This window comes from Paroedura picta, chromosome 1 (genome assembly GCF_049243985.1).
Source record: "Paroedura picta isolate Pp20150507F chromosome 1, Ppicta_v3.0, whole genome shotgun sequence".
Taxonomy (NCBI): domain Eukaryota; kingdom Metazoa; phylum Chordata; class Lepidosauria; order Squamata; family Gekkonidae; genus Paroedura; species Paroedura picta.
The window spans coordinates 172,765,071-172,790,225 of NC_135369.1; the positions used below are offsets into that span (position 1 = coordinate 172,765,071).

The following is a 25,155-nucleotide window of genomic DNA, read 5'->3' on the forward strand; positions in this document are numbered from 1 at the left end:
GAAATTTCCGGAGCAAGCCCAAAGGTATGCCAGCATAGAGCGAGTTACAGAAATCTATTCTGGAGGTGACCGTTGCATGGATCACTGTGGCCAGGTGTTTGGTGGACAGATAGGATGCTAGTTGCTGAGCCTGGCGAAGATGGAAAAATGCCTGGCTAGTTACCCTCGAGTGTCAGTAAGGAATCAATGATCACCCCAAAATTTCTGGCCTGGGAAGAAAAACACGAGTGTAACCGGGTCTAATTCTGGAAGTCTCTGAATGGTCCCATCTGGAATTAGCAAAGACAACTCTTGCTCTAACTCAGACATGGTGTTTCCAACCATGTGTCATTGGTAACTTACTACCACTGGTACTGAAGACCTATCTGTAAAGAACAGGTGGCTCGCCTTTTACTGATCCTTAGTGCTGATGGACTCTTTACAGCTTGCTGCTTCACTTTAGGGTGCTGTGAAGCCAGATTCCTAGCTCGATTATATGGTCTGCACCTACCCCGAACCATAGCCCCAGAAAAGGGGTGCTATCCTGTGATGCCCACTGTTGGAGATCAGATGGCTGAGAATAGGGCAATTGGGACTGCTGGAACCTATACGCCTGAATGGGTATGTACAGGTTAGTTGGACCTGCTGTAATGTCAAGTGAATGAACCATTTGTCTATTCTTTTTGAGATAAATAATTGTTAGTCAATGAAGCAAGACGTTCCCTCAAAACGGAGATCCTCCACCTTCAGTCTGGTTTGAGGAAGGGCTGTTCAAAGTTACCATCTCCGATACCTGTGGGCTCCTCAGTATATGAGGGCTTGCTTTAGAACTATTATTTGCTGCTATGCTTTTTCAGTGACTCAAACGCAACCCGTTGTCCCAAAAAAAGATATTTGCAATTTATCTTTCAATTTATCTTGTATTTATCTTTTAATTTACGTGTGTGTTAGCAGAATGTAAACCGCTGAAGAAGGCCCTCTGGAGCGAAACATGTTTGGTCCTGTGGTCATTATCTGTGCGTAACCGTCACTGAGATACAGTAGCTATGGTACATCCAATTTAAACTTCTGTGCCGAGCATATACTATGCTCTGAGCTTTTATTTGCATTCCATGTAAGTTGTTTTTAATCTTGTTGGTGCACAGCGTAATAAATAGTTGAAGTTTCTTTCATGTTTTAGCCGCTCAACCTTTTAGGTTCCTGAATCTTCAAACAAATACATGGTGGATAAAGCCCAACGTTAAATTCCTTCCCTCCCACTCTTTCATAAGCATGCACTCATCTCAGAGCTTTTAAATCTCTTACACAAGAACAAGCAATTTCTGATTAACTACATCACTGCCACAGTGCATTTGGTTTACCATAATCTGAGAGGCACATAGAGGAAAGGGGTGAGAAGGCAAAAAAGATTTGCGTATCACAGGATCAAGTTTTCTTTCCCAAGCACACACAGATAGGGATTATCCCCCCCCCCAGTTATTTAATCACTCTGTATCAGACTCCTAAGTAAGAAAGCGCAAAGGGTTTCAAAAGAGACCGAGGACTGTCTTTACTTGTCATCTTTATTCAAGTATTTCACAGCAGTTATATTACAAATTACAGTAAAATGTTCAAAATACCCAGGAATTAAAAAAAAATTAAATAATTTACTTAACTAATGCAAAAAAAAAAAAGTTGAGATGCAAAAAAGGAAAAAAAACAAAGAAGTCAATTGAAACACAATTCCGAATACAACTTATAGAATCCAAAATTTACCATAGCTGATGACGTAAGTTTACTTAATTCAAAAGTAGATAAGACACAAAAGAATGAAATCAAAAAACGAGACATCCCCATTGCCTAAGTAAACCAATGTACAATATAGAAGGAGAAGCAGGTACAAGCTCAAATTCAAGCTCATGTAGAATTTACACACAAAAATAAAAGGTGTGGGGAGGGCAAAGGAAGGAGGGAGAGAAGAGATTATCAGCTACAGGACCTGCCATTCAAAATATCAAAGCCAGAACTCACCCTCCAACTTAAAAGAATGAGAAGACAAGGTATTAGCAGAAAAAACAAATCAATAGTCCTATAATAAATACATTGGCATATGAGAAAACTCAAGTAACAATACAGAGGACACAGAACATAAATTAATCACAGGTGAAATTCAAGCTTGCAAACACAATTAACTCCACAGCCAAGTTCATCCTAAGAGCAGTTCCTTTCCATCATTAGCCCCACAGCAATTTAACCTCCATCTGGCCCTAGAGAGAAGGCCTTGTCCAGGAGTTCATTGGTAATATTCATAACGAGAAACAGGAATTGATTTGTACAAATTATTGCCAATTGTATGTGGCAAAAAACAATAATAATAACAAAAATTACAAGGAGTAAACAGCTTTGACAACATGGAGAGATTAACAGGTTTTACCCTACAACCACTAAGCTATTAGTAAAAAAAATTAATACATTGTATTAGTGTGGTTTCGGAGCCAAAAGGGTGAATATATCATTTTAATCATGTTGTCCACTAATACATTTATAATAAGCTAATTCTTCCGAAAGACCTAAAACACATTGAGAGGCTTGTCCTCATTTTATCAACATTCAAAAACTACTAAAGTTTGTAATTTTTATTTTTATTTTTAAATAACAGACCAGTCGGAAGCATTTTTAATGCTGGACACAAATTCAAGATACTCTTCAAATTATCTGATTACTATATTTAAATTATTTCAGCTCGTACAAATTTAGCAACCTGTTAGAAAATGTATGCAGTTTTTTTCTTCTTTTCACAAGTGCTGCTGCTGCTACTTGAACAAAGGAAATCTCCGAACTACAATATTTTTAAAAATGCTGCAAGAACCTGAGACTTGCAAAAAATTGTTTTACTTGCTACAAAAAATCTGCTACATTTTTTTAAAATTTCTTCAAATTTTAAAGAGTTCTGTAACAATTTCCATCAAAATACAAAAACGTTAATGGATTTGACAGCAAAATATCCTACACAGCATTCGATGGCAATAAATACTAACCGAAAAAAACAAAATGGAAAAAAGTCCCCCACAATCAAATTTCTAAAAAGGAACAAAGTACTTAGCTTAAAATGTTTTTTTTTTGTTTTAATCGCACTTTCCCACCTTAAAATACAGCATTTCTATAGGAGTCCGTGTTTTCAACACGGTGACTAAATGCATACTAAGATTTAAGCAGGTGGCATTTAGAAGTTGGGTGGGCCTGGGAATGGTGTGGCTGGCATCAGGATTGGCTGTCAAAATCATGAGCAAAAAGAAAGAGCTTAGGATCACTGCAGCAGCAACCCAAGGCCGGCATCCAATTTCCAGCAGCAGCATACTACTAACCAGCAGCACACCTGGGTGACGTGTACCTTAGCTGAACAGCAGCAGAGCAATGACAGCTTTCTGTAAATACTGTTGGTAACGAAAATACAAAAAGCTGAGGTAGCCGTGTCTCTGCAGTAGGTCAAGACCACTTTTGCTTGATTTACAACAAAGCGTATTGAGAGTTGCATATTTGGGGAAAGACACTCCTGCAGTTTCAGGCAACATTATCAAGGGAGTCTCTCCGTTGTGCAGCACTGAATGCCAGGTGCTTAGCTGCCCACCTCCTCCTCCTCCTAAGGGGTGGGAGTCTGAGAGACATTTGTCTGGGAGACCCGAGTGGCTGGGGCCTGCCACAGATGTCCTGCTGCCTAGAGCGTGCCACCTCTTCCCACCCCAACAGAGCTTGAGAACTATTGCAACATCATTAAACTCCGGAGAACCGCAACCCTTGCAGGCAAATTCAGTGGTCAAAAAAAACCCCCACACCAGCCAACTGCCAACGAACGGCCATTCAGTTATTTCCTCATTAATACTGTTTCAATATGGATTGAACCGAATAGGAGCCTAGTCTAATTCAAACTTTAAAGGGATGGCAGAACTATCTCTCTTCCTTGCCAATGGCCACCCAGCTAGTCCTATCTTCCAACATAATGAAGGCGTAGAAAGAAATCTGATTTTTTTTTTCAAATTAAGCTTGTTTTCTTTCTTAAAAAAAAAAAAGCTTTACAAAATAAGGTGGACCATGTGTTTGTTTGTTTTTTAAAAACTACAGCCATCTTTAATATCAACTGCAAACTTTTCACCGGTAATTTGCTTTAAAAAATCAAAACAAATACACCCGTGAAACAAATGCATTTCTGACCATTCTGAGATAACCCGGGGTTATTTCCATTCATTTTCCGCAAAACAACATCAACGTGTTGAAACATAATACTGGCTTGCTGTTGGACTGAGTGGGAACCTGAAGTTGTTCTTTGGGAACACAGGCATTTTTTTGGGGGGAAAAAACTCTTTCTAACCCTTGCCTTTGGCTACAATCCCAACCATTTTAATAGCCTTCTCCTCCTCCTCTTCCTCCTCCTCTGACTAAAAAGGCACATTGAAGGCAGCTCGAGAGAGCCTCATCTTCACATTATTGTATACCAAGTTAATAATTCATCGTTACCACAATTCTTCACTGCCAGCTGTAAAAAAAAACAGGCTTCAGTCCATTACCTCGGAGAATAAAAAAGGGGAGGGGGAAAGAAAAAAAAACACCCTCGAAAGCAAAATTTAAAAAATTGCCCACTTCAAAACAACCAGTTTAGATCAGCTCTATCCAGTTTGTGTGTGGCGGTTTTCGTTTTGTTTTCTCCTCAGCCTGCTCCATTCTGCCTGAAGCTTCTCATAAAATAATGCATGTAGACAGCAGAAATGAGAGCAGTTTCTGTAGCACCAAAAAAAAAAAAATCTCCAAGTTGTGGCATTGTATTCTTTATTTATATCAAGATACAAATATTTATGAAGTTCCGTTTGGTTCTTGTAGGCTGGCTGGTTTCAGGTACCTGAGACGATAGCACCAAATTCATGACAGAAAAGTGAGACAGAGAGAGCAAGCATGCTAAGACCAAGGCTCTGCACACACCTGGTGCGACTGGAAATTGAATGGCTCAGAAGACTGCTCTCTCGTGAGCAGCTTATGAAGAGATAAACCTCTCACACCTTAAAGGGTTCACAGGAATGTTTCAAACATATGGACAGTTCTTTCCATCTCCTGAAAAGGGAAAGGCAAGAAGGTTAGGCTACTCCCGGCTGCTCGGGTAAAGGGTGGGGGTGGGTGGAAAATGGCCAAGCAAAAATTTCCCATGGAACTCTCACAAGAACTTTAAAAAAAAACAATTATCTTTGCAGGATATTATCACAAAGGATCAAAGTTCAAACGATAACCCAAACCAGTATACAAACTGGTTTAGTGCCTAGTTAAGCCAATAGGAATAAATATGGGCCTGGCAGCAACTGATTTACATTGATTTTCACTCGTTTTTCATCCAGGCCGTAACACCAAAAGGTATAACCAAATGGGGAAAGAACAGAAAATTACTTATAAAAGCATGTCATTCCCTAACAACGTCAATCCCGTTCCATTTGATAAGTAATGATAATGTTTTGCATATAAGAAACAAATATTCATTCAGTTTGGAAAGTCTTCTCATGGACAGATGCTTAAGTTTTCCATTACGGCTACTCACAAATCTGCAGCAGTCATTTTTTGACATCAAACACACGTAATTCCTCTTCTTCCTTTGTGTGACTGGACAGGAAATTACGGGTTTCAGTAGTTTTGCTGCCTAAGAACCACTGGCAAGATCAGGAACCAAAGGCCAGATGCTTCTCACACTGGTTCTAATTTGCTTTAGGATGCTTTGGGCTGATCCTGCATTGAGCAGGGGGTTGGACTAGATGGCCTGAATCGCCCCTTCCAACTCTATGGTTCTATGATTCTAATCACTAGCAGCTAAAGCAAGATCTCTATCAAAAATTGACACTGAATATACTCAGTTGAAGCAGCTGGCTAAACTCACCTCTACAAGCTGTGACTTGTCATAATCCTTACGGTGCCGGTAGATGCACTGATTGAGAAGTGAGTACAGCCTCTCAAGCTGAGCGACCGTCAAGTTGTCACTTTTCTTAACCAGCAATTCAAGCAAGTCCTATCAAGAGGGGAAAAATCACACTGGGATGAAGGTTTCAAAAGCTCTTGCTCAGGAATTTGGAGTCATCATTCAGTCAAAATCACCACAATGAAAGAACCCCCTCCCTTCCATTTATATACTGCCCTCCCGGCAGGCTGGCTCAGGGCGGTGTACAGCATCAATAAAACAATAATTAAAATAATACATTTTAAAACCATCTATAGCTAACAACAACAAGGATTACAGCTAGTATTTCTAGTGCTACCCACTAGAAATTCAAAAGAAATTCCGTCTAAACATCCGGAAGAAGTTCCTGAGAGTTAGAGCGGTTTTTCAGTGGAACAGGCTTCCTCGGGAGGTGGTGGGTCCTCCATCTTTGGAAATTTTTAAACAGAGGCTAGATAGCCATCTGACGGAGATGCTGATTCTGTGAAGGTTCAAGGGGGTGGCAGGTGACAGTGGATGAGCGATAGGGATGTGAGTGTCCTGCATAGTGCAGGGGGTTGGACTAGATGACCCAGGAGGTCCCTTCCAACTCTATTATTCTATGATTCTATGCCTCTTTGAATAGGTCTATTGCCGGATGAAGATTTAAACATGGGAGTGTTTTTTTTAAAGGGGGGGGCTCATTAGGTGTTAGTTTTTTGTGACCTCTGTTCATACTGATGTTCAGTTGAGGTTCCTTATATTTCTGTATCAAAGGCAAAGAACATTTTTTACAAATTATATAAAACTGGTACCCGAGGACCTTAAGGAAGGCCATGGGGGGTGTCGGGGTGGTCCTCGGGAAGTATCCTTTTGCAATGGTTCCCTGTATTTAGCCTTATTTACCCGCAGCAACACTTTTAGCTTTAAAATACATCCTAGCAACAGTGTACTAGCAACACTGAGTAAATGAGTCTGAGTTCCCATTAGGCATTTGTACCAGCTGTGTTAACTTGTGCTCTCAGAAGAGTTCCTTTATATTATTTTAGTTCTCTCTCTCTCTCTTTTTTTTATGTAGCAGTCGTTTATCAGATTTATCAGGATTCAATTGGATTGACTGGATCTTCTCTTTTTTGTTTGGCTTTATAATTTGTAGATCATTTGTGGTCTAAAGCTAGTTTGTAGGCTGGGAATGTATCTCTCAGAGCCCAACTGGATGGATGCTCAGGGCTGGCTTAGTATGACCAACCCTTTTTTATTCCCCCCCCCCCTCTGCTCTGAGGGGTAACATTGGTGTTGGCTTGCTCTTTCATTTTAATAGTTTGATTGGGTTAGGAGAGTAGTCCAAACGAGAATAAGCCTCTGCTGCTTTGGTTTATTTTATTTACTCCTTGCGAAAGGGGATTTGAAAAGATGAGCAAATGAAGCCAGTTCAGTGCAAGGACAGCGACCTTCCTCGGAATTAGCTTCAGTGACCTCTATTTTATTGTCCTGGGCTCCAAGATCACTGCGGATGGGGGCTGCAGCAAAGAAATTAAAAGACGCTTGCTCCTGGGGAGGAAAGTTATGGCAAATCTAGACGGCATCCTAAAAAGCAGAGACATCACCCTGCCAACAAAAGTGCATCTAGTCAAGGCTATGGTCTTCTCAGTTGCAATGTATGGCTGTGAAAGTTGGACCATAAGGAAGGCCGAGCATCAAAGAATTGAGGCTTTTGAACTCTGGTGCTGGAGAAGACTCTTGCGAGTCCCTTGGACTGCAAGGCGAACAAACCGGTCAGTCCTAGAGGAGATCAGCCCTGACTGCTCCTTAGAAGGCCAGATCCTGAAGATGAAACTCAAATACTTTGGCCTACTCATGAGAAGGAAGGACTCCCTGGAGAAGAGCCTAACGCTGGGAGCGATATAGGGCAAAAGAAGAAGGGGATGACAGGGAATGAGGTGGCTGGATGGAGTCCCTGAAGCAGTTGGCACGAGCTTAAATGGACTCCGGGGAATGGTAGAGGACAGGAAGGCCTGGAGGATCATTGTCCACGGGGTCACGATGGGTCGGACACAACTTCGCACCTAACAACAACCTCTACTGGTGCCATAACACAATCTGATTGGCTGTGTGATAATGTCACTGTTCCTAAGAATGATGACAAACAAAGGAACAGTGATTAAGCAGCAGCAAGGTGTAAGCCTGCAGGTGGTTTGCTCCCGAGAGTCTCAATTTAAATTCCAGGTAATGAGTCAGCGCAAGAGTGAAACTCAATGTGAGCTGATGCATGTTCCTGCTATACCAACACTTCTTTAACCATCATGGGCCTTCTGCATGCAACACTGCCAAAGGGAGAGCACATTTCATGATGGAGGGAGGGGCAATTAAAATGCTCACTTAAATCCCCCCTCTGAATTCAGAGTTTCTGCTTAGACTTACTTTGTAATTCAACATCTATAGAACAAGAAGCATGATTCATTCATACACCACACACATGCACACGCAAACCTTTCTTGCAAACCGGGATTCAACGTTTTGGCATAATCATGCTTTGTAGTTCATTGTGGTTATGATAAAACCAACCAGCAACACATCACATTTACTGCCTGCTTCGACTAGATAGTGTAGGCTTTCTCAACCAGGGTTTCATAAACCCTGGGGTTTCTTGACAGCCCTGGAAGGGTCTCTGAAATGGTTGGGAGTTAATTAATTTTAAATATATTTTTCAAGGTTGTTAAACATTCATTGGATCATATGACCCTAAATGGTCATGTTAACCAACCCCTCCCAAAATGGCCAATGATGATCCTGTAGGGGGCGGGAAGGGGAGGGGACCTGGGTATTCTGTATGATTGCACCACTTCTCGGGTTTCTCGAAGCCTGAAGAATGTTTCAGGGGGTTCTCAATGGTAAAAAAGTTGAGAAAGATTGAGGTGGTAGAAGCCCAGAAAGGGCACTTTAGTGAACTCTCTACTCCTGTCTCATTGCTTTGGCTGCCATTTGCCAATTATAAAACAGCAAATGAATTTCTTCAAAAAGAAGAAAAGTATTTAAGATGTTCTAGGATACTCCGATTCAAATTTGTCAACTGTCTAGATCTTTTTTACCTTTGAGAAACCCCTGAAACATTCTTCAGGTTTCAAGAACCCCCAGAAATTATGTTAGCAGGCCACACCTTCCTGCTACACCCCTGAAGTCACATGTCACCAGAAATGACATTAATAAGGATTTGTGTAACTGACACTCCTCCCCTTCCCACCCACTCAGGCCTATCATTGGCCATTTTGGGGAGGAGGACCCAGTCAACATGACCATATATGGTCATATCACCTGATAAGTTTATATATATACACACACACACACACACACACACACATATACATATATATATATACACACATACACACACACACACACATTAACTCCCACCCATGAAACCCTGGTTGAGAAAGCCTGATTGAGATTAAAATGTGTAAGATCTCAATGTTCTTATTCCAACCTACTCCCTGTAATAGTTTCAATTCTGGACTTTTGTCTAAAAGAAACTACTCTCCCTGTGCTTTGCTACTCTATTTTTCTTAAGTCCTAACCTAGTACATATACACAGTCATCTCAATGGTTTCTCATGCTTCTCCTCCACCAAAATTCTGAATAGGTCTACGTAAATGTCTGCAGGTTTCCCATTTAGCCAGTCCTACACCATCAAAATGCACAAATGGAAAGGTCACACTTATTTCAAATCTCCACAGCACATCTAAAACAGTTTGGTGAAGTAATTTTTCACAGCTAACAACGTAAGACTTGCTGCTGGAGTGTACGGCTCTTGTTATCGAGCTATCTCATGACGGAAAGAGAGTGAACAATTTTCATTTACAAAGTTCTTCTGTTCTCTGTCCTCATTGGGGGCTTCCAACATGCATTAAAAAAAACAAACCTTAAAAACCATTAAAGTCAAACAAAAATGCATCACTAAAACCATTAAAGCCAAGGTAAAACAGAGAAAATCAGAACAACAATTAAAACACAGGACAGGAAGGAGAGATTGTGGAGGGAATGCTGAGTGCAACGAAGAAGTCTTCCCTCATTGGCAGAAGACAGCAAAAGAAGGGGGTGGGCCAACCTTTGTGGAAAGAGTTCCAAGAGTTTCTGTGCCATGGCAGAGAAGGCCGTCTCCCAGGTGGCCACTAGCTTAAATGTAGGAGACCGGAGTTCTTGAAGCAAGGCCCTTCAAAGATGATCATAGTGGTGGGGTAGCTTTGTAAGGGAACAGGCATCCTTCTGGCTACATTGGTCCCAAACCAAGTCAAGCTTTATAGGGCAACACCAGCACTTTGAATGGTTAAAGTTTGAGAGCCAATGTAGATGGGCCAAGACAGGAATCATACTGACCCTGCAACCTACATTCTGGCTGCAGCATTTTACACTAATTAAAGTTTCTGAACACATTTCAAAGGCAGCCCCATGTAAAGTGCTTTGCTGTAATCCAGGCTTTCTCAACCAGGGTTTCATGAAACCCCGGGACATCTTAATGGCCCTGGAAGGATTTCCTGAATGGGTAGGAGTTGATTATTGTTAATATATTTATTTAATTTGTTAAACATTTATCAGGCGATATTGGCCATACATGGTCAGGTCAACCCCCCCTTCCAAAATGGCCAATGATGGGCATGAAGATGATGGGAAGTGGAGGGGTCCCAGGTGGGCTATGCTTCCTGACACAGCTATGCTTTCTGACCATATTCTGCATGATTGCAACCCTTCTGGGCTTTCTCAGTCTGAAGAATGTTTCAGGAGTTTTTCAACAATAAAAGAGTTGAGAAAGGCTTCTGCAATCTAAACTAGATGTCACCAAGGAATGCACCACTATGGTCAGATCTTTTCTACCTAAGAAAGGCCGCAGCTGGCTAACCAGACAAAGCTGTTAAAAGGCAATTTTTGCCTCAGTTGCCACTTGTTATCCAGCAGCAGTCCTGGGTCCAATAATACCCCCAAAGTACAGACCTGTGCCTTTTAAGGGGAATGCAACCTATCCAGAATGGGTGACTCCCTAAACCCCAGGTTACACTCCCTGTAGCATTTACATCTTGTCAGGATTAAGCTGCAGTGCATCCCCAAACTACCTCCAGACACTGGATCAGAGTTTCTACGTATATATATTTAGGTTAGTCCAAGAGGATACCAGGACCAATGGTACTGAAAGCCACTAAGAGACCCAAGAGGGTCAAGACAGTTGCACTCCCACTGTCCATGTCCGGCATGGTTCATACACACGGGTGACTAACGCTGTTTCATTCCCACAAGTAGCCTGAAACCAGAATGGAAAAGGTTCTAATAATCCGCTTCAGCCACGAATACTTCGAGTTGTCCAGTGAACATCTGTTCGATTTCCTCCCTCAAGAATGTAACATATGAGACTACTTCATAGTTATCAAAATCTCCTGGGTCCAGGATAGACCTTTTAGGAATGGACATATCACAGCCTATTTCAAGGCTAGGGCAAACCAGCCTTTTTCTCAAGGAAGCATTAACTAGCTCTCATAACCAGTTAAATAACCAAAATGGGCAAAAGTCATACCTCTGAATGAACTGAAAAATTATTCCAAAGAACTGGAAAAGTGGCCGCCTAGCATCATCCAACCCTGTCACTGTTAATATATGTTCCAAGCTGGTACAGGCTGAGAAATTTTCTCTGCAAAGTGTTGAGCAAATTGGTCACAGAAGCAGTACACCTTCTCCTGCAGGCCTATTGTTTCTTCACCAACACTGACTATGCTTTAAAATGAACTTGAGCTCAAGACTCATTGGGTTCATCCCAACTCTTCCTTGATTGTCAATCTCACCATCTCCATCTCCCCAATCTCACCATCTCCATCTCTCGTGACTTTCCATCGCCGGCAACCCCTCAGTAAACCGAGGAACTACCTTGGCTCTTAACACCTGTTACTGATCGTGTCATTTCCTCATCCCAGCAGTCAATCAGGGCATCAGGAGTACCAACCACATCAAGAGGAAAATTCCCTACAGCCATAAGAAAGCAATGTGAATCTATGTGGCTCCAAAAGCGGATAATTGTGATAACTACCCCACACAGAGAGCCTTGATCCTTCTGTATGTTTAAGCTCAAGCAAACAGCAATGTGTTCACCTCAAAGGAAACTTCATCACTTCTTCTCCCCTCAAATTATATTCATTCTGCCCAATGGAAGCCACTTTCAGTGTACGACAGGAAAGCTATAACTATCCTGACACAAACAAGTTACAACATGGTTCAACTTTTATGAAATGTCCCTGATAGGGCAGAAAGACATAATATAAATCTTGTAAACGAATTAAGTTTTCCACATAATAAACACGAACTGTGCTACAAACCAGCTAGTTTCCTACGAATCAAAACTACCTCTGAAGGACAGGGCAGATTCAATTACTCATACCTTTAATCTGTCATGGTCAACAACTACGGGAGGTACAGGATCCAACTGCTCCTCCGGAACCTGTGCCAAAGGAACTTTACGAGATTTTTTATTTTTCAGTGTACCTGTAGTGAGCAAAAAAGCACAAGTCAGGCCACAAAGGTACCTGTAGCAGTATTGAAAGTTATGAGCACTCTACTATTTTCATCCTGGAAAACAGGGTTAAATATTTTTATGCTGTAAACTACTTCGTAAACACTCACTGGAGAGTAGCAACATACCACTAGAAAGAGAGTTAAATATCAAAAAATGTAAACAACTTTTCCCACTTTGCTTTTCAGCAAGCTACCAAAGCAAACCTAGTTTTCACATTATTCTCCCTTGTACTTTTTAGATTTCCCTTCCAAATCAGTTTTCATGAAAAACTTTATCAGTGAATGAATCACCAGTTCTACTATAATTTACCCATGGATGGAATTTTTCCCCTGGCCCTTAGAGTTGCTACCCAAGTAAATAAATGATTAATCCATAGGTTCTTGCTGTTTTTGCAAACGCTGCCCAGTTTGATTTACTACTCAGAGACCTGAGCTTTCAGGAAGGAGACAAATTTTTATTGTGGAACACATCTGTACCCCTTCAGGCCTCTGCCTGGAGAATATAGTAACCACAAGAAAGTATTGCCGACATCTGAAGAAAAGTGAGCTGCCCCAAGTTCAAATCTGTTTTAAGTTAAAGCCCTTAACCCACTTCCTCAGCTCTGTATCTGTTGGATACTAGTATTTAAAAGGGTGCCATATAGAGGATGGAGCAGAGTTGTTCTCTCTTGCCCTGGAGGGATGGACCAGAACCGATGGGATGAAATTAATTCAAAAGAAATTCCGTCTAAACATCAGGAAGACATTCCTGATAGAGCGGTTTCTGTCAGGCTTCCTCAGGAGGTAGTGGGTTCTCCATCTTTGGAGATTTTTAAGCAGAGGCTGGATAGCCATCTGACAGAGAAACTGATTCTATGAAGGCTCAAGGGGGTGGCAGGTTACAGTGGATGAGTGATAGGGTTGTGAGTGTCCTGCATAGTGCAGAGGGTTGGACTAGACAGCCCAGAAGGTCCCTTCCAACTCTATTATTCTATGATTCAATGGAACAAGAAAGACAATACATATGTGTTCACTTTGACAGTGGGATCCAATCAGGACCGTAAAAATGAAAAAAAAAAAGGTAAATACATACCTTCTTTATCTGATTCAGTTTCTTTAGCTTCAACATCTATTTCTTGTGATCTCTTTTCGTTATTGCTGCATTGTGGTGCCTCAGTACCTGACGGCTTTATCTGTTCAGCTTCTGGGCTCTCAGCAGAAGCTTCTGCAGTCTCTTTTCCGTGATCATCAGTGGCTGTGTTTTGTGCAGGAGCAGATGTGTTGGGGGTACCAGAAGGTGAAACAGCACTCAGTGAATCACATTTGTCATACTGACATGCTGGAGCCGGTGCGCCCTCAGAAGCCTCTCCGTTTAAACAGTCACTCTTGAACGAGGACTCCTTCCCTGTGTTCACAGTAACCTTGTTACTCACCAGGAGAGATTCGTTTGAACTCTCTTCTGTGGATGGGATATTATTTTCTTTCCCTACCATCCCATTATTGAGTCTTTGTTCTGTGTGTATATCCATGATGTCACAAGAGGACTCGTCGTTAGTCATAGAGAGATCCCCAGTCTCCTCTCCGTTCTCCTCAACGCAGTCTGTGCTCCCCTCAAGCTCCCCATTCTCCAGCAGCTTGCTGTCCTCCCCCTGATTTTCATCATCAGCAAACTTGGCATCATCCTCATCTTTCTTCAGATTATTGACTTTTCTCTTTTTAATAATGCCTTTTCCCCACTGTGAACGGCGCCTTGATTTCCTCCTTAACCGAACTGAGTGGCAAAAAGACAAGAAGTAGCGGTTAGACATATAAACTTTTGCAGAGCCAGAAAGTGGTTTAATTAAAGGTCAAGATAAAAACACAATCTAGCTTGCTTATTCACAATGCATTCTTTGCCCCATCATAGCTATTCACAAGAATGTTGGGTACTTACCAGTGCTTGTGTGTTAGTCACTTACAAATACTGGAAACACAATAAGCGTTTCACCCATAGTATCTAAACCCAAGATTCTTTCAATATTATCTAATGGAAAATCAACATTCCACTGAGTTTGGAGATAAGGTTCAAGGATAACAGAATGGATTGTCAAGTACAAAGAAATATTAAGTTGATTAATCCCCATCAAAAAGGAATTGGTGTTTTTAACTAATTTAAAAGAAATAAATTTGTGTCAACTTCGTACGCAACAAAAAAAATCCGTTTGATATTTCAAACCATAGATTAATTCATATGTAAATATATTCATGGTGAACTGTCCTTCTGTCTGAACAGAAATACTAAACGTCACAACTAAACAGAAAACTTGCATATTCTGAAGCAAGCTTTAGAAAGATAAGGCATTTCATTTTAAGTTTCTTGCTCTGTACTACCAGAAAAACTAGCAAAAAAATGTAGCACCTTTTTAGCTGTCTACTATTTCCTGTTCTGGCTGCTCCAATACATACAGCCTTCCTGGTCATAATGAATTCAGCTGGAGGAGGAGGAATAATTTGCAACTAAAAGGGTTTTCTTCAAACCTCAGGCTGGGAATCAAATATGAGGGAATCAAATAACAAAACCTATTCTGATTCAAAAGATTTGAGGACTCAAGTTATGACAGCACAGCTGAAAGTACAGTCCTGAACATCCGTCATCTGAAAATTCGATTCAAATCAGTGTCACAAAATATCAAATAATTATACTCAGGACCATGGCCGAGAAGCAGAATTGTATATATTTCCATGGTACTGCAAAATAGCTCTATATATCCCAGGAACCAAAATTTTCATTTACAAAACAGAACAACTTAGTCTGCAGCAGCGCACAGAAACTTGAAAGAGACTGGGTATTGCTGCAGGAGATTGGGGGGCTGGGAACAAGAGCACAAACAAGGATTTCTAATATTTGGTGATGGGAAGTGCTGTCAAGCCACAGTTGACTTATGGAGACCCCATAAGGCTTTCAAGGGAAGAGTCGTTCAGAGGCCGTATGCTATTGCCCGCCTCTATGTCATGACTCTTGTATTCCTTGGAGGTCTCCTGTCTGAACACCAGCTGGGGCCAACCCTGCTTTATTTTCTGAGTTCTGACAAGATCAGGCTAGCCTGGGCTATCCAGATAAAGATATTTAGGGGGCAGGAATTTGGTACTGTGCCTTTTCAAGCCTGTTGGACTGCATGGCATATAAGTGAGCCAAATAAAATAACAGCAAAGCTATAGTATATTGTCAGACATTGTTTACTGGGGACATTTCTATTCCATTGGAAGCTTACTTGGACGATGTTCAGGTGGTAGGTTAAAAAGGCCTGCTATAGATCCAAGTTGCTTCTGGTGTTTACATAATTGACTAATCAGCTCCCCTACTGTTGGCTGCCGCTTTTATTCTGTTTTTTTTCAGCACATTGTTTATTTTTAAAAAATGGTATGATGCCTTAAGAACTGGAGTTATTAGGCATGGGTATTTTAAAATATGTTTCATCCGTGTTCCTAAAATGTAACGCTCTGGTCTGGGACCATTTTCAAAAGAGGGCCCCCCCAATAAAGGTTCTTTGCTATGGCGGAAAGCGTGTCTGTCAGATCCAGCCCTACTTTTGTTCATTCTGCTACAGTCAATGCCACACTGAGGTACAAGTACGAGAACAATAAATCCTTCCCCTGAAAAGTAACTGAAACCGGCTCCTCAGTAAATACACAAAGCAATGTGTGCCTCTGGCACCACCTACCGGGCAGAACAAGAAACAGTAAGTGATGACTTCCCACAGGTCATGGGAAAGTACATGTTGGACACGTCCTGTGCCCAAAAACGGATAACGTAACACAATACTGGATTAGTGGCCTGAAAACATGCAGGTCAAGGCCACATGCTATCCGAGCACAAATCACAGATATGACAACATGGCCCACCCTCACTGGTCATCCCTGCTGGGAAAGGTCCACAAAACAAACATATTTATTGATTACATTTGAAAGCTGCCCTCCCCTGAGGCTCATTATATCGTTTTATTATAGCACACATAATCCCTAAAGCACTATCCCTGTTGCCTGGCCATCATGTCAGCTCTCACCAAAACATGACTTGATGTCCAATTTTTCTGTTTGGTTCTAACCCAGTCTTTCTCAAGCAGGGTTTCAAGAAACCCGGGGGTTCCCGGGTGGCCCTGGAAGGGTTTCCAAAATGTGTGGGAGATAATTATTTTTTTAAATATATTTTTCAAATTTGTTAAACCATTTACTGTGTGATATGACCATATAAAGAGCCTCTTGTGGCGCAGAGTGGTAAGGCAGCCGCCTGAAAGCTTTGCCCATGAGGTTGGGAGTTCGATCCCAGCAGCCGGCTCAAGGTTGACTTAGCCTTCCATCCTTCCGAGGTCGGTAAAATGAGTACCCAGCTTGCTGGGGGGTAAACGGTCATGACTGGGGAAGGCACTGGCAAACCACCCCGTATTGAGTCTGCCATGAAAACGCTGGAGGGCGTCACCCCAAGGGTCAGACATGACTCGGTGCTTGCACAGGGGATACCTTTACCTTTACCTTTATGACCATATATGAACATGTCGACCCCACCCCTCCCAAAATGGCCTGAAGGAGTGGGGGAAGGAGAGGGGCCCCAAAGTAGGCCTTCCTCACAGCTATGCTTTTCAACCATATTCTGCACCATCAAGCCACTTCTGGGGTTTCTCGAGGCCTGAAGACTTTTTCAGGGATTTCTCAATGGTGGAAAAGTTGAGAAAGGCAGCTCTAACCTAACGTTGCATAACACAATATAAAAGTGTTTTACCAAGGAACTCACTGAAGAATTTTGGCTTCAAGGATTTAAAGTTAAACCTTTCAGCCTTCTTTGGTTCTCTGTGTTATACTGCCTGCACCGTTATGGCAAACAAATTAAACTACGGATGGTATCAAGGCTGAGCTTCCCAGCTTCCAATGACAAAGGGAACATTAATGGCCATGCTTTAGCTTTCATAGGATGGCACTCAATATGACATCAAAACAGAATATTACAAGCATCTCATGGAACACAGTCAAGTCTCCTGCCAATTAATCTATTTTATTAGCTAGTTATTACTATGGCACACTTATTTTATTTGTTTAGAGAATGTGAATTCTGCCCTCAGCCGCAGAAGCAAACAAGATAGCACAAATACAAATATCATGAAAACAAATTTCCCAAAGCTTAACATTACAGGAAACAGGACAAACCAAATATTCTTTAACAAATATGACTAACAAAACAGAAAGGAAAATAAGACAACTGAGTAAATAAGAATTTATTCTGCATCCAGAAGACAGAAGATCAGGTTCCAGGAGGGCAAAAATCACAGAATGATAGAATCATAGAGTTGGAAGGGGCCATACAGGCCATCTAGTCCAACCCCCTGCTCAACGCAGGATCATCCCTAAGCATCCTAAAGCAAATATTTCATTAATGTGACAGAAAACATCCTTTTCACTAATAATTGTCTCACTTCTGAATACTGATGTATACAAAGAAGTGTCATGGCAAATGACCAATTCTTGGACAGACATATATTTGAGAAAGCAGACCTTTAAGGACCTCATTCGAGATTGTACACGGCTAAAACAATCTAGAAGACCTCCAATTTAAAACGTCTCAGCCGATACTAGGACATTTCTTCTATTAATAGAAATATAGGCCAGAATGCTCATCTGCTGCAAGTATTTAACTTAGCTTTACAAGTCTTCCTCAAAGAGAAACCTACAGACACCTGCTGCTGTTGCTTTGCATGAAAGAGATCTGTAGGAGAATTAAGCTATGCATACCCATTTCCAACAATAATTAGGTCTCCAAATTTTCTAATTAGTTGAGAGCGGATTTGCCATGGCGTTTCCAGGATGAAATAGCTGATCCCCATCAGATACAGTTAAGCAGGAAAACACAATTCTAATTCAGCTACTGACTGGAGACCTGGTCCAGTCCTTGCTGGGGCGAACCGTGGACAGACACACATACACACACATTGGGAGTATGTCAGAAAGATGGCAGTGTACACCATTCTCATTTAAAATCTTCCACTTCTTTTAGGTAAGGTGCAAAGCAACAGATTTTTACACTTAAAGTCATTATGATCCACAGTCATTGGATGCCAAATAATAAATATGAAACAGAACTAGATAGTATTTAATTATTTTTAAAAATCACGTTATCCTGCTTAAAATGATGCAAGTAACACTTTAAACTGAAACCTGTAAAAAACAACAACACACAATTCTCGCAGTGCAACAGGACGCATGCTAAAAACAGGTTCTCTTCTCATAATGATCTCCAATATACAAAATTGGTCAGTGAAAAAACCGTCAATGTTCTTCTAAACACTTCTATGAGGAGAAATCCATTGCGTCCGAACACAGAAGAATCTTTCAGCTATATGAACCACTTATGGAAAGAAGATGCTTTCAGAAATAAAAGCTAACCTGAAGACTTGGGAGAGAGCGTGCATAAAAAGAGATGTACATCAGATACGCGCCTGTATCTTGGTTATTGCATTTACCCTCTGAATGAAATGACTGGCAATACTTACATGCACATTTATTTGCAGAATTCTGCCAGATTGACATTGCATTTTTTTGTTTGTTCTGAAAAGCCTCTTCAACTCTCGCTTCTGTTTTCTGTACAGTGTCGTGAGGATTTACCTGCTCTGCTGCTACTGATAAGCCTGCAGACAGAAGATAAGCGTGGCTATTTAAATAATCCTCACGCTATAAATCGGATCTGGGTTTTTTAAGAGGAACCTGGAATATAACATCACATTAAAACCTGACAGCAATTAAAGCCATTTGACCAGACACTACAAAACAAACATTAACATCAGGGATATTTACGTCACCCAGGAAAGGAGTCCATCAGACATACAGCCTTAGGAGTATTAAAATCTGACAGTTCCAAAGCCCCCATATCAACCCGCCCACATTTCAAAGAAAACAGTACTTTGTATTATTTATATAGGGCTTTAAAACGTTCAAAGTGCTTCATTTACTTTATCCTGTGGTCCTTTTTTCTACAACCCTGCATAGCAGGGGTAGTCAACCTGTGGTCCTCCAGATGTCCATGGACTACAATTCCCATGAGGCCCTGCCAGCATTGTAGTCCATGGACATCTGGAGGACCACAGGCTGCGTTCACATCAGAGGCCAGATTCTGACTCAGGATTTGGTTTTTTAGCCACTAAACTCTCTGGAAAACAATCTTTTAGCTAAGGACCATGTGTCACTCTCTTGAACTTCCCATGTGTCCTGTCCAGGAACTGCAAATGCTTCTATTCAGTGTCACAGCTAAATAAGGTTACTATGTACAACTAGGGCTTTTATTTTACAATAAGTTACAAAGGAAAGATTACTACCCATGAATGCTGCAAAGAACATGGTTTACTTGTACCATTTCTATAATGCTTACAGTTTATAGCATGTTTTACAATAGGCTCTCATGACTTCCCCTGACACCCACCTGAAAGTTAATCAATACCTCCCATTCTGAGGCCGGGCAACTGAAAGGAAGGGGTGTGTGTGTGTGTGTGCCTCAGTTCATGCAGAAGAATGTGTAACTGAGCAATGTCTTACCTTCAAAATCACCACACTGCATAACAGTGCTGGATTTTATTATAATTTTATACTATTATATCTGATCACACTCGCACCTAAGGTAAGAACCTGGATATCAATAATTCAGCATAAAACTGATCTTAGACTTTTTTCCTCTCTTCACCCAGGAAAAGCTGCTGAAAAACCACATATTCTCCCATCCAATTGGGTTTCTTTTCCTATACCATGTTTTCCCCTCCTGAGGCATCTGTTCTTGGGAACGCAAATGCCTTGGTGGTGTGTGTTTGCCCATGATGTGTAGTTAGGCCCTCAGGCCACTGGGAGGAGCACAAGGTTGAGAAATTAAGTAGTTCTCATCATTGTGTTACAGCAAAGGGGAATTTCTTTTTCCAACAGAGTTGGAGTTTTTTTAGATACAGCGATTCTTCTTATTCTCGCCCCCCCCCCTTTTCAAATTAGAGATTTGAGTTACAATGGCACCCTGTTGTAACTTTGGTCCTTGAAGTTGCTTTATGTTGCAAGCCACAAGGTGGCGTTCTAACAGGAGGTCAGGAAGGCTAAGAAGAAACTACCTGTCTCTGAACATCTACAGAGTGAAATTCTGCCATTTTACAGAACCTCCCTTCCTGCCTCTGATGGCTTTGAACTTCACTTTGATTGCAGCAAAAGTAGATGGGGTATTGCTGGATTTCAAGGAGAAAGAGTAAAGATGATGATAATTTATTTTAATCTCAATAGTTCTCACTTTTCTGATAGTATACCTACAGCTATTGAGCATTCATAGAGTTGGAAGGGACCTCATGGGTCATCTAGTCCAACCCCTTGCACTATGCAGGACATTCACATCCCTATCGCTCATCCACTGTAACCTGCCACCTCCTTGAGCCTTCACAGAATCAGTTGAATGCATCACATCAAGCACAATGCAAACTGGAAAAACACTTGGCAAAAAGAAACATGTACTTCTAAGTCAATTATTTTACTTCCTGAAACTGGCTTTTACGGACAGTCGGTCAGAGTATTTTTACTCAAAAGAAGAGCAGTTTGCAATTGTTCACCTGTATATTTAGCCCATGAGCTTCTGTGTATTTATACCAAAATCCCACCTCCATCCCAAGTAATTAATACAGACAAGCCTACTGTGGGGGCTTAGATTTACCTAACTTTTATAAATATTATAATACTTTGACTACTAAAACGCCTATGACCTAAGCAGACATGTGCATGCAGCCCAAGGCTTTACTGCTGGGAATGTCCAGTTTTGCTAGAAAAAAGGCTGAAAATGACTTAAAACCCTTTGAGGACTGAAGCTGGCTAAACTAAAGCTCATTTTAACAGGAGACGCTGCCCGCTAAGAGAGATTATTCTCTTTTGCAAAAGATCTTGTGATGAAAGTCTGGCTTGGTCTCAATGAAATGCAAACCCCCCATTTTTGCAAATAATTCAAATGCAAGATATTCTACTACAGTTGGATGGAGTCCTTCAAACCAGGATCTGAAGCAGGGATCTCAGACTGGTGCATTAGCCACAGTAGAATCCAGGTTTGTTTCCTCTTGCTGCTTTGACGCCCTGCCCAGCTACAGAGGTGCCTGGCAAGAGAGGCCCAAAACACAAACCATCCTTATCTTCCACCACTTCTTCCTATTCGTCTCTATTGACCATATCTTTTGCTCTTAAGTTTACAGGCAGAAGCTGTGCCAAGAGCAGCCATAGGAGAATTGCCCAAGGAGGATTTTCCTCGCCTCCGTAGAGCTGCTCACTAACCACTGGTAACATTATGAGGAAGATGGGGGAAGCACAAAGGCACTGAAACCGTATTAACAGGAATAGACCCGCACTGTGAGCCAAGCCTTAATTTCGCGTATTAACTATAGTCAAATAAACCATGACTCCATAGAATGCCTTCAAGGTCCTGCAGGCTACATTCAGAAATGTAGCAACGTGAGCAATTTTAAACGATGCTTTGTTTGGGCAGCCAGCAGTCAGCTTTCAGAGAATCACCCAAATCCTAGCTTGCCTGGACAAATGCTGGTTTCATCACCTTCGCTCTAGCCCAGGAGCTCTGTGACCAGAAGTGTATGCAATAGCATCGGCAGGGAATAAACTGAGATTATAGCATTCCTATTTCATTTGAAACCAAAGTTAAATGCTGTCAAGTGCGTAGTTTCAAATACTGGCTGGATTTGCCATAGTTAGTGAATGTTCAGGCAACTGCACTAGCCGCAGTTAGTTGAATTAAACCAGGGTTTATATGCGACCTCTGAATTGAGCTTCAGGCTGTATCACTGATCAAAATGTAAACGGACCAAACCAGCGTGCGGAATTACTATTGGCATGAAGTTGCTCTTTCAGCTAGCTAGAGTGAACGTGATCCTGATCAGCAAGGAACACAAACCAATGAGGAGGTTTCTTGCTCAAAGAGAGTGCTTGCTGTTTGCATTCGCTAAGGACTGCTCTCCAAGACTGGCATGTCCTGAAAGCTCATGTGCCTAATTGCAATATGTTGCCTGGGAGTCAATTCTCATTCTAAAGCTGGTCTACAAGACAAGTGCTGATGTGTATGAAAAATTATTCATGTGCTTAAGTCCTCCAGCAGTAAACTGCTTTCCATAAAGCTTACCGAGTTGGGTTTTAAAGCATCTGAACTGAAGTCTCCATCAATCTGCCTGGAAGGATGTCATAAGGAGAGAATCCAGGGAGGCTGAAAGTCTAGCAGGCTGCAGATGTGAGGTTCTCCAACATGCTTACGTCTCTCTCTTGGATGGCTTGAACAACTTTCCGCAATCAGCCACTCAGAAGTCTGCCCCATGCAGATAATGTGCCAAATTGCACAGTGGATGGACAGGATCTTTTCTCAAATTTAACTACCGCAAAATTTAAACCCCGTAATCCCAAACCATTAAGATCTTTAAATGCCCCAGCATATCTATAGTAAACATACTTTAAATTAATTATACCTCTTTTTTTCCTTGCTTCCTTGATTTCTTCACACATTTTATTAAACTCTGGATCCAACTCAGCAGCAATGATAGCGTGAGCAGTGTCCTTCAGAGTACAGGCTCTGTGCCTAATTATTTTATCTACAAAATTAGCACAATTCTCATTTTAATCGTCAAAGTCATTAAAAAAAAATTTTTTTTTCAAATGTATTCATCATCTTATCTCACATACCAAAGGCATTGGTACAAACATCTGAAAGGCACATGATCCATCAAATTAACCCATCAGGAAAAAAAAATAAAATAAAACCCATGTAAGTGACATAACAGCATTGATCAAACAAATGCCTAATGGAACATACACATTTGAATCACCCTCCTGAAAATACAAGGCTGCGTGGAAGATGCATTAATGCAATCTCAGCTCGTGATGTTGTCTAAGCCGAACCAAGGGTCCAGAAAAGATGTGCTAAATTCCGCAGGTGATGGACACAACGTGTGATTCAATAAACACCTGCACTTTGGTAGGTCACAAATTGTGCTGGTCTGGTGTACACAACACAGGAATTTGCCCTCCGAAATATACAGGTATGTCAGCAAACACCAATATTTCAAACTCTCACTAATTGTGGCAACACCTTTACTCCGAACACCCACCCAGAAAAATGTGAAAATAGAGCTCTCTTGGGTTTCTAGGAGTGGAGGAAGCAGGGACTCTCCACCTGAGAAGCAATAGCGCACTTAAGTAAGTTTAGGCTCTCAATGGTGTTATAACACTGTGACACCACCCCACCCCTCAATGCAGGATCCAGCCACTGATTATAGACAGATTTCTCTCTTAGGAGTACATTCAGCTGAACTTGGAGAACCAGCTTGGTGTAGTGGTTAGGAGTGTGTACTTCTAAGGAGCACAAAACCTCTGGAGAGGAAACAGTCGGCAAGATAGTTTTCCCCGTCTAATTTGTGGGATACATTTACTTCCAGCTGCAGAAAGAAAGAAGCAGGAGGAATATGTGTTACAAAGGGGTACACAATCCAGTTTGGTGTAGTGGTTAGGAGTGTGGACTTCTAATCTGGCATGCCAGGTTCGATTCTGCGCTCCCCCACATGAAGCCAATTGGGTGACCTTGGGCTCGCCGCAGCACTGATAAAGCTGTTCTGACTATCAGGGCTCTCTCAGCCTCATCTCCCTCACAGGGTGTCTGTCGTGGGGAGAGGAAAGGGAAGGCGGATGTAAGCCAATTTGAGATTCCTTCAGGTAGAGAAAAGTGGTATATAAGAACCAACTCTTCTTCTTCTTGCGGGAAATTAAGATCAAATGTACAAAAAATAGCACCAACTGAGTCTGGAAACTATAAACGCTAGAGTATTCAAGAGGAAAATCAGAGCAGCAGCAATGAAAAATAGAGGTGATACAGATTATTATCCAATAAGTAACTGGCTTGCCATCTCCGGTTCAAATCCCTTTCCAATCAAAGGGGGAGACTGATTAGAACTGGAGTGAGAGTCTTCTGAACTGTGGCCCAATAAAACTAGCTGCCCTCCAAGACAAAAATGCATTTTACTTCAGCTTGTTTTTGAAGTTTAGCTGATGTGTTTCTCACTGTATTTTTCTGAGGATACAAGAAGTCTCTGTGGGAAATGCTTGCCACATTATTTGGAAGGGAACTGTGGCGTACGTGGCCGGAACCAGAGATGGAGAAAGGGGTGGGGTGGGGGGGGTTTCACAGAAGTTTCTAAACCAAGATGGAGTGCTTAATCTTCAGAGCTCCCGTCCTATAAAACCTTTAAGCAATATGCATTTATGGCACATCTTTTATAAAAACACCAGTAATTGATACATAGTGTTTTAAGGCCTACTGTAGGACTCTGAAGACTAAAGGCTGGACCAGCACTCACAGGGCCCACTGTGCCCACCCCCAGAAGTTTGTTGTTACTCCCCAAAATGCAGCTCCCAGGGATCAGTAACCCCCCCCCCCAGACATGCAGCATGGAGGTCCAGAGTCAGAAGGGAAATAGCAAAAGTGCCCCCAGATGGCACAAGCAAAATATTTGACATGCGTGAACAGAAAAGCAATTAAAATCCAGCCCTAACAAATGCATTTTGAAGGCCTTTGTGAGCTGCAGTTCACTTCTTAAGATGCATGAAGGGGCATCTCAGTCTGCAGAATCAATTATATGTGTGGGGGAGGGTGGGCTACAAACAATGATTTTTAAACCACTGGCAACAAAACGCAAGTGGCTATGGCAGGG

General features: G+C 41.6%; 1 protein-coding gene across 4 annotated transcripts in view; it reads right to left on the bottom strand.

Moving 5' to 3' along the window:
- Positions 1-1,523: 1,523 nt before the first annotated feature.
- The window catches only part of ATAD2B (ATPase family AAA domain containing 2B), a 105,883-nt gene continuing 82,251 nt past the window's right edge, over positions 1,524-25,155 (bottom strand). For all 4 annotated transcript variants that reach the window (XM_077311782.1, XM_077311791.1, XM_077311799.1 and 1 more), the window contains exons 23-28: positions 22,921-23,043; positions 18,946-19,080; positions 13,521-14,198; positions 12,315-12,418; positions 5,867-5,995; positions 1,524-5,058 (exon numbers count right to left, since the gene is read on the bottom strand). In XM_077311782.1, the coding sequence (XP_077167897.1) occupies positions 5,017-5,058; positions 5,867-5,995; positions 12,315-12,418; positions 13,521-14,198; positions 18,946-19,080; positions 22,921-23,043 (1,211 nt within the window). In that variant the 3' untranslated portion in view covers positions 1,524-5,016. The remainder of the gene's footprint in view (positions 5,059-5,866; positions 5,996-12,314; positions 12,419-13,520; positions 14,199-18,945; positions 19,081-22,920; positions 23,044-25,155) is intronic.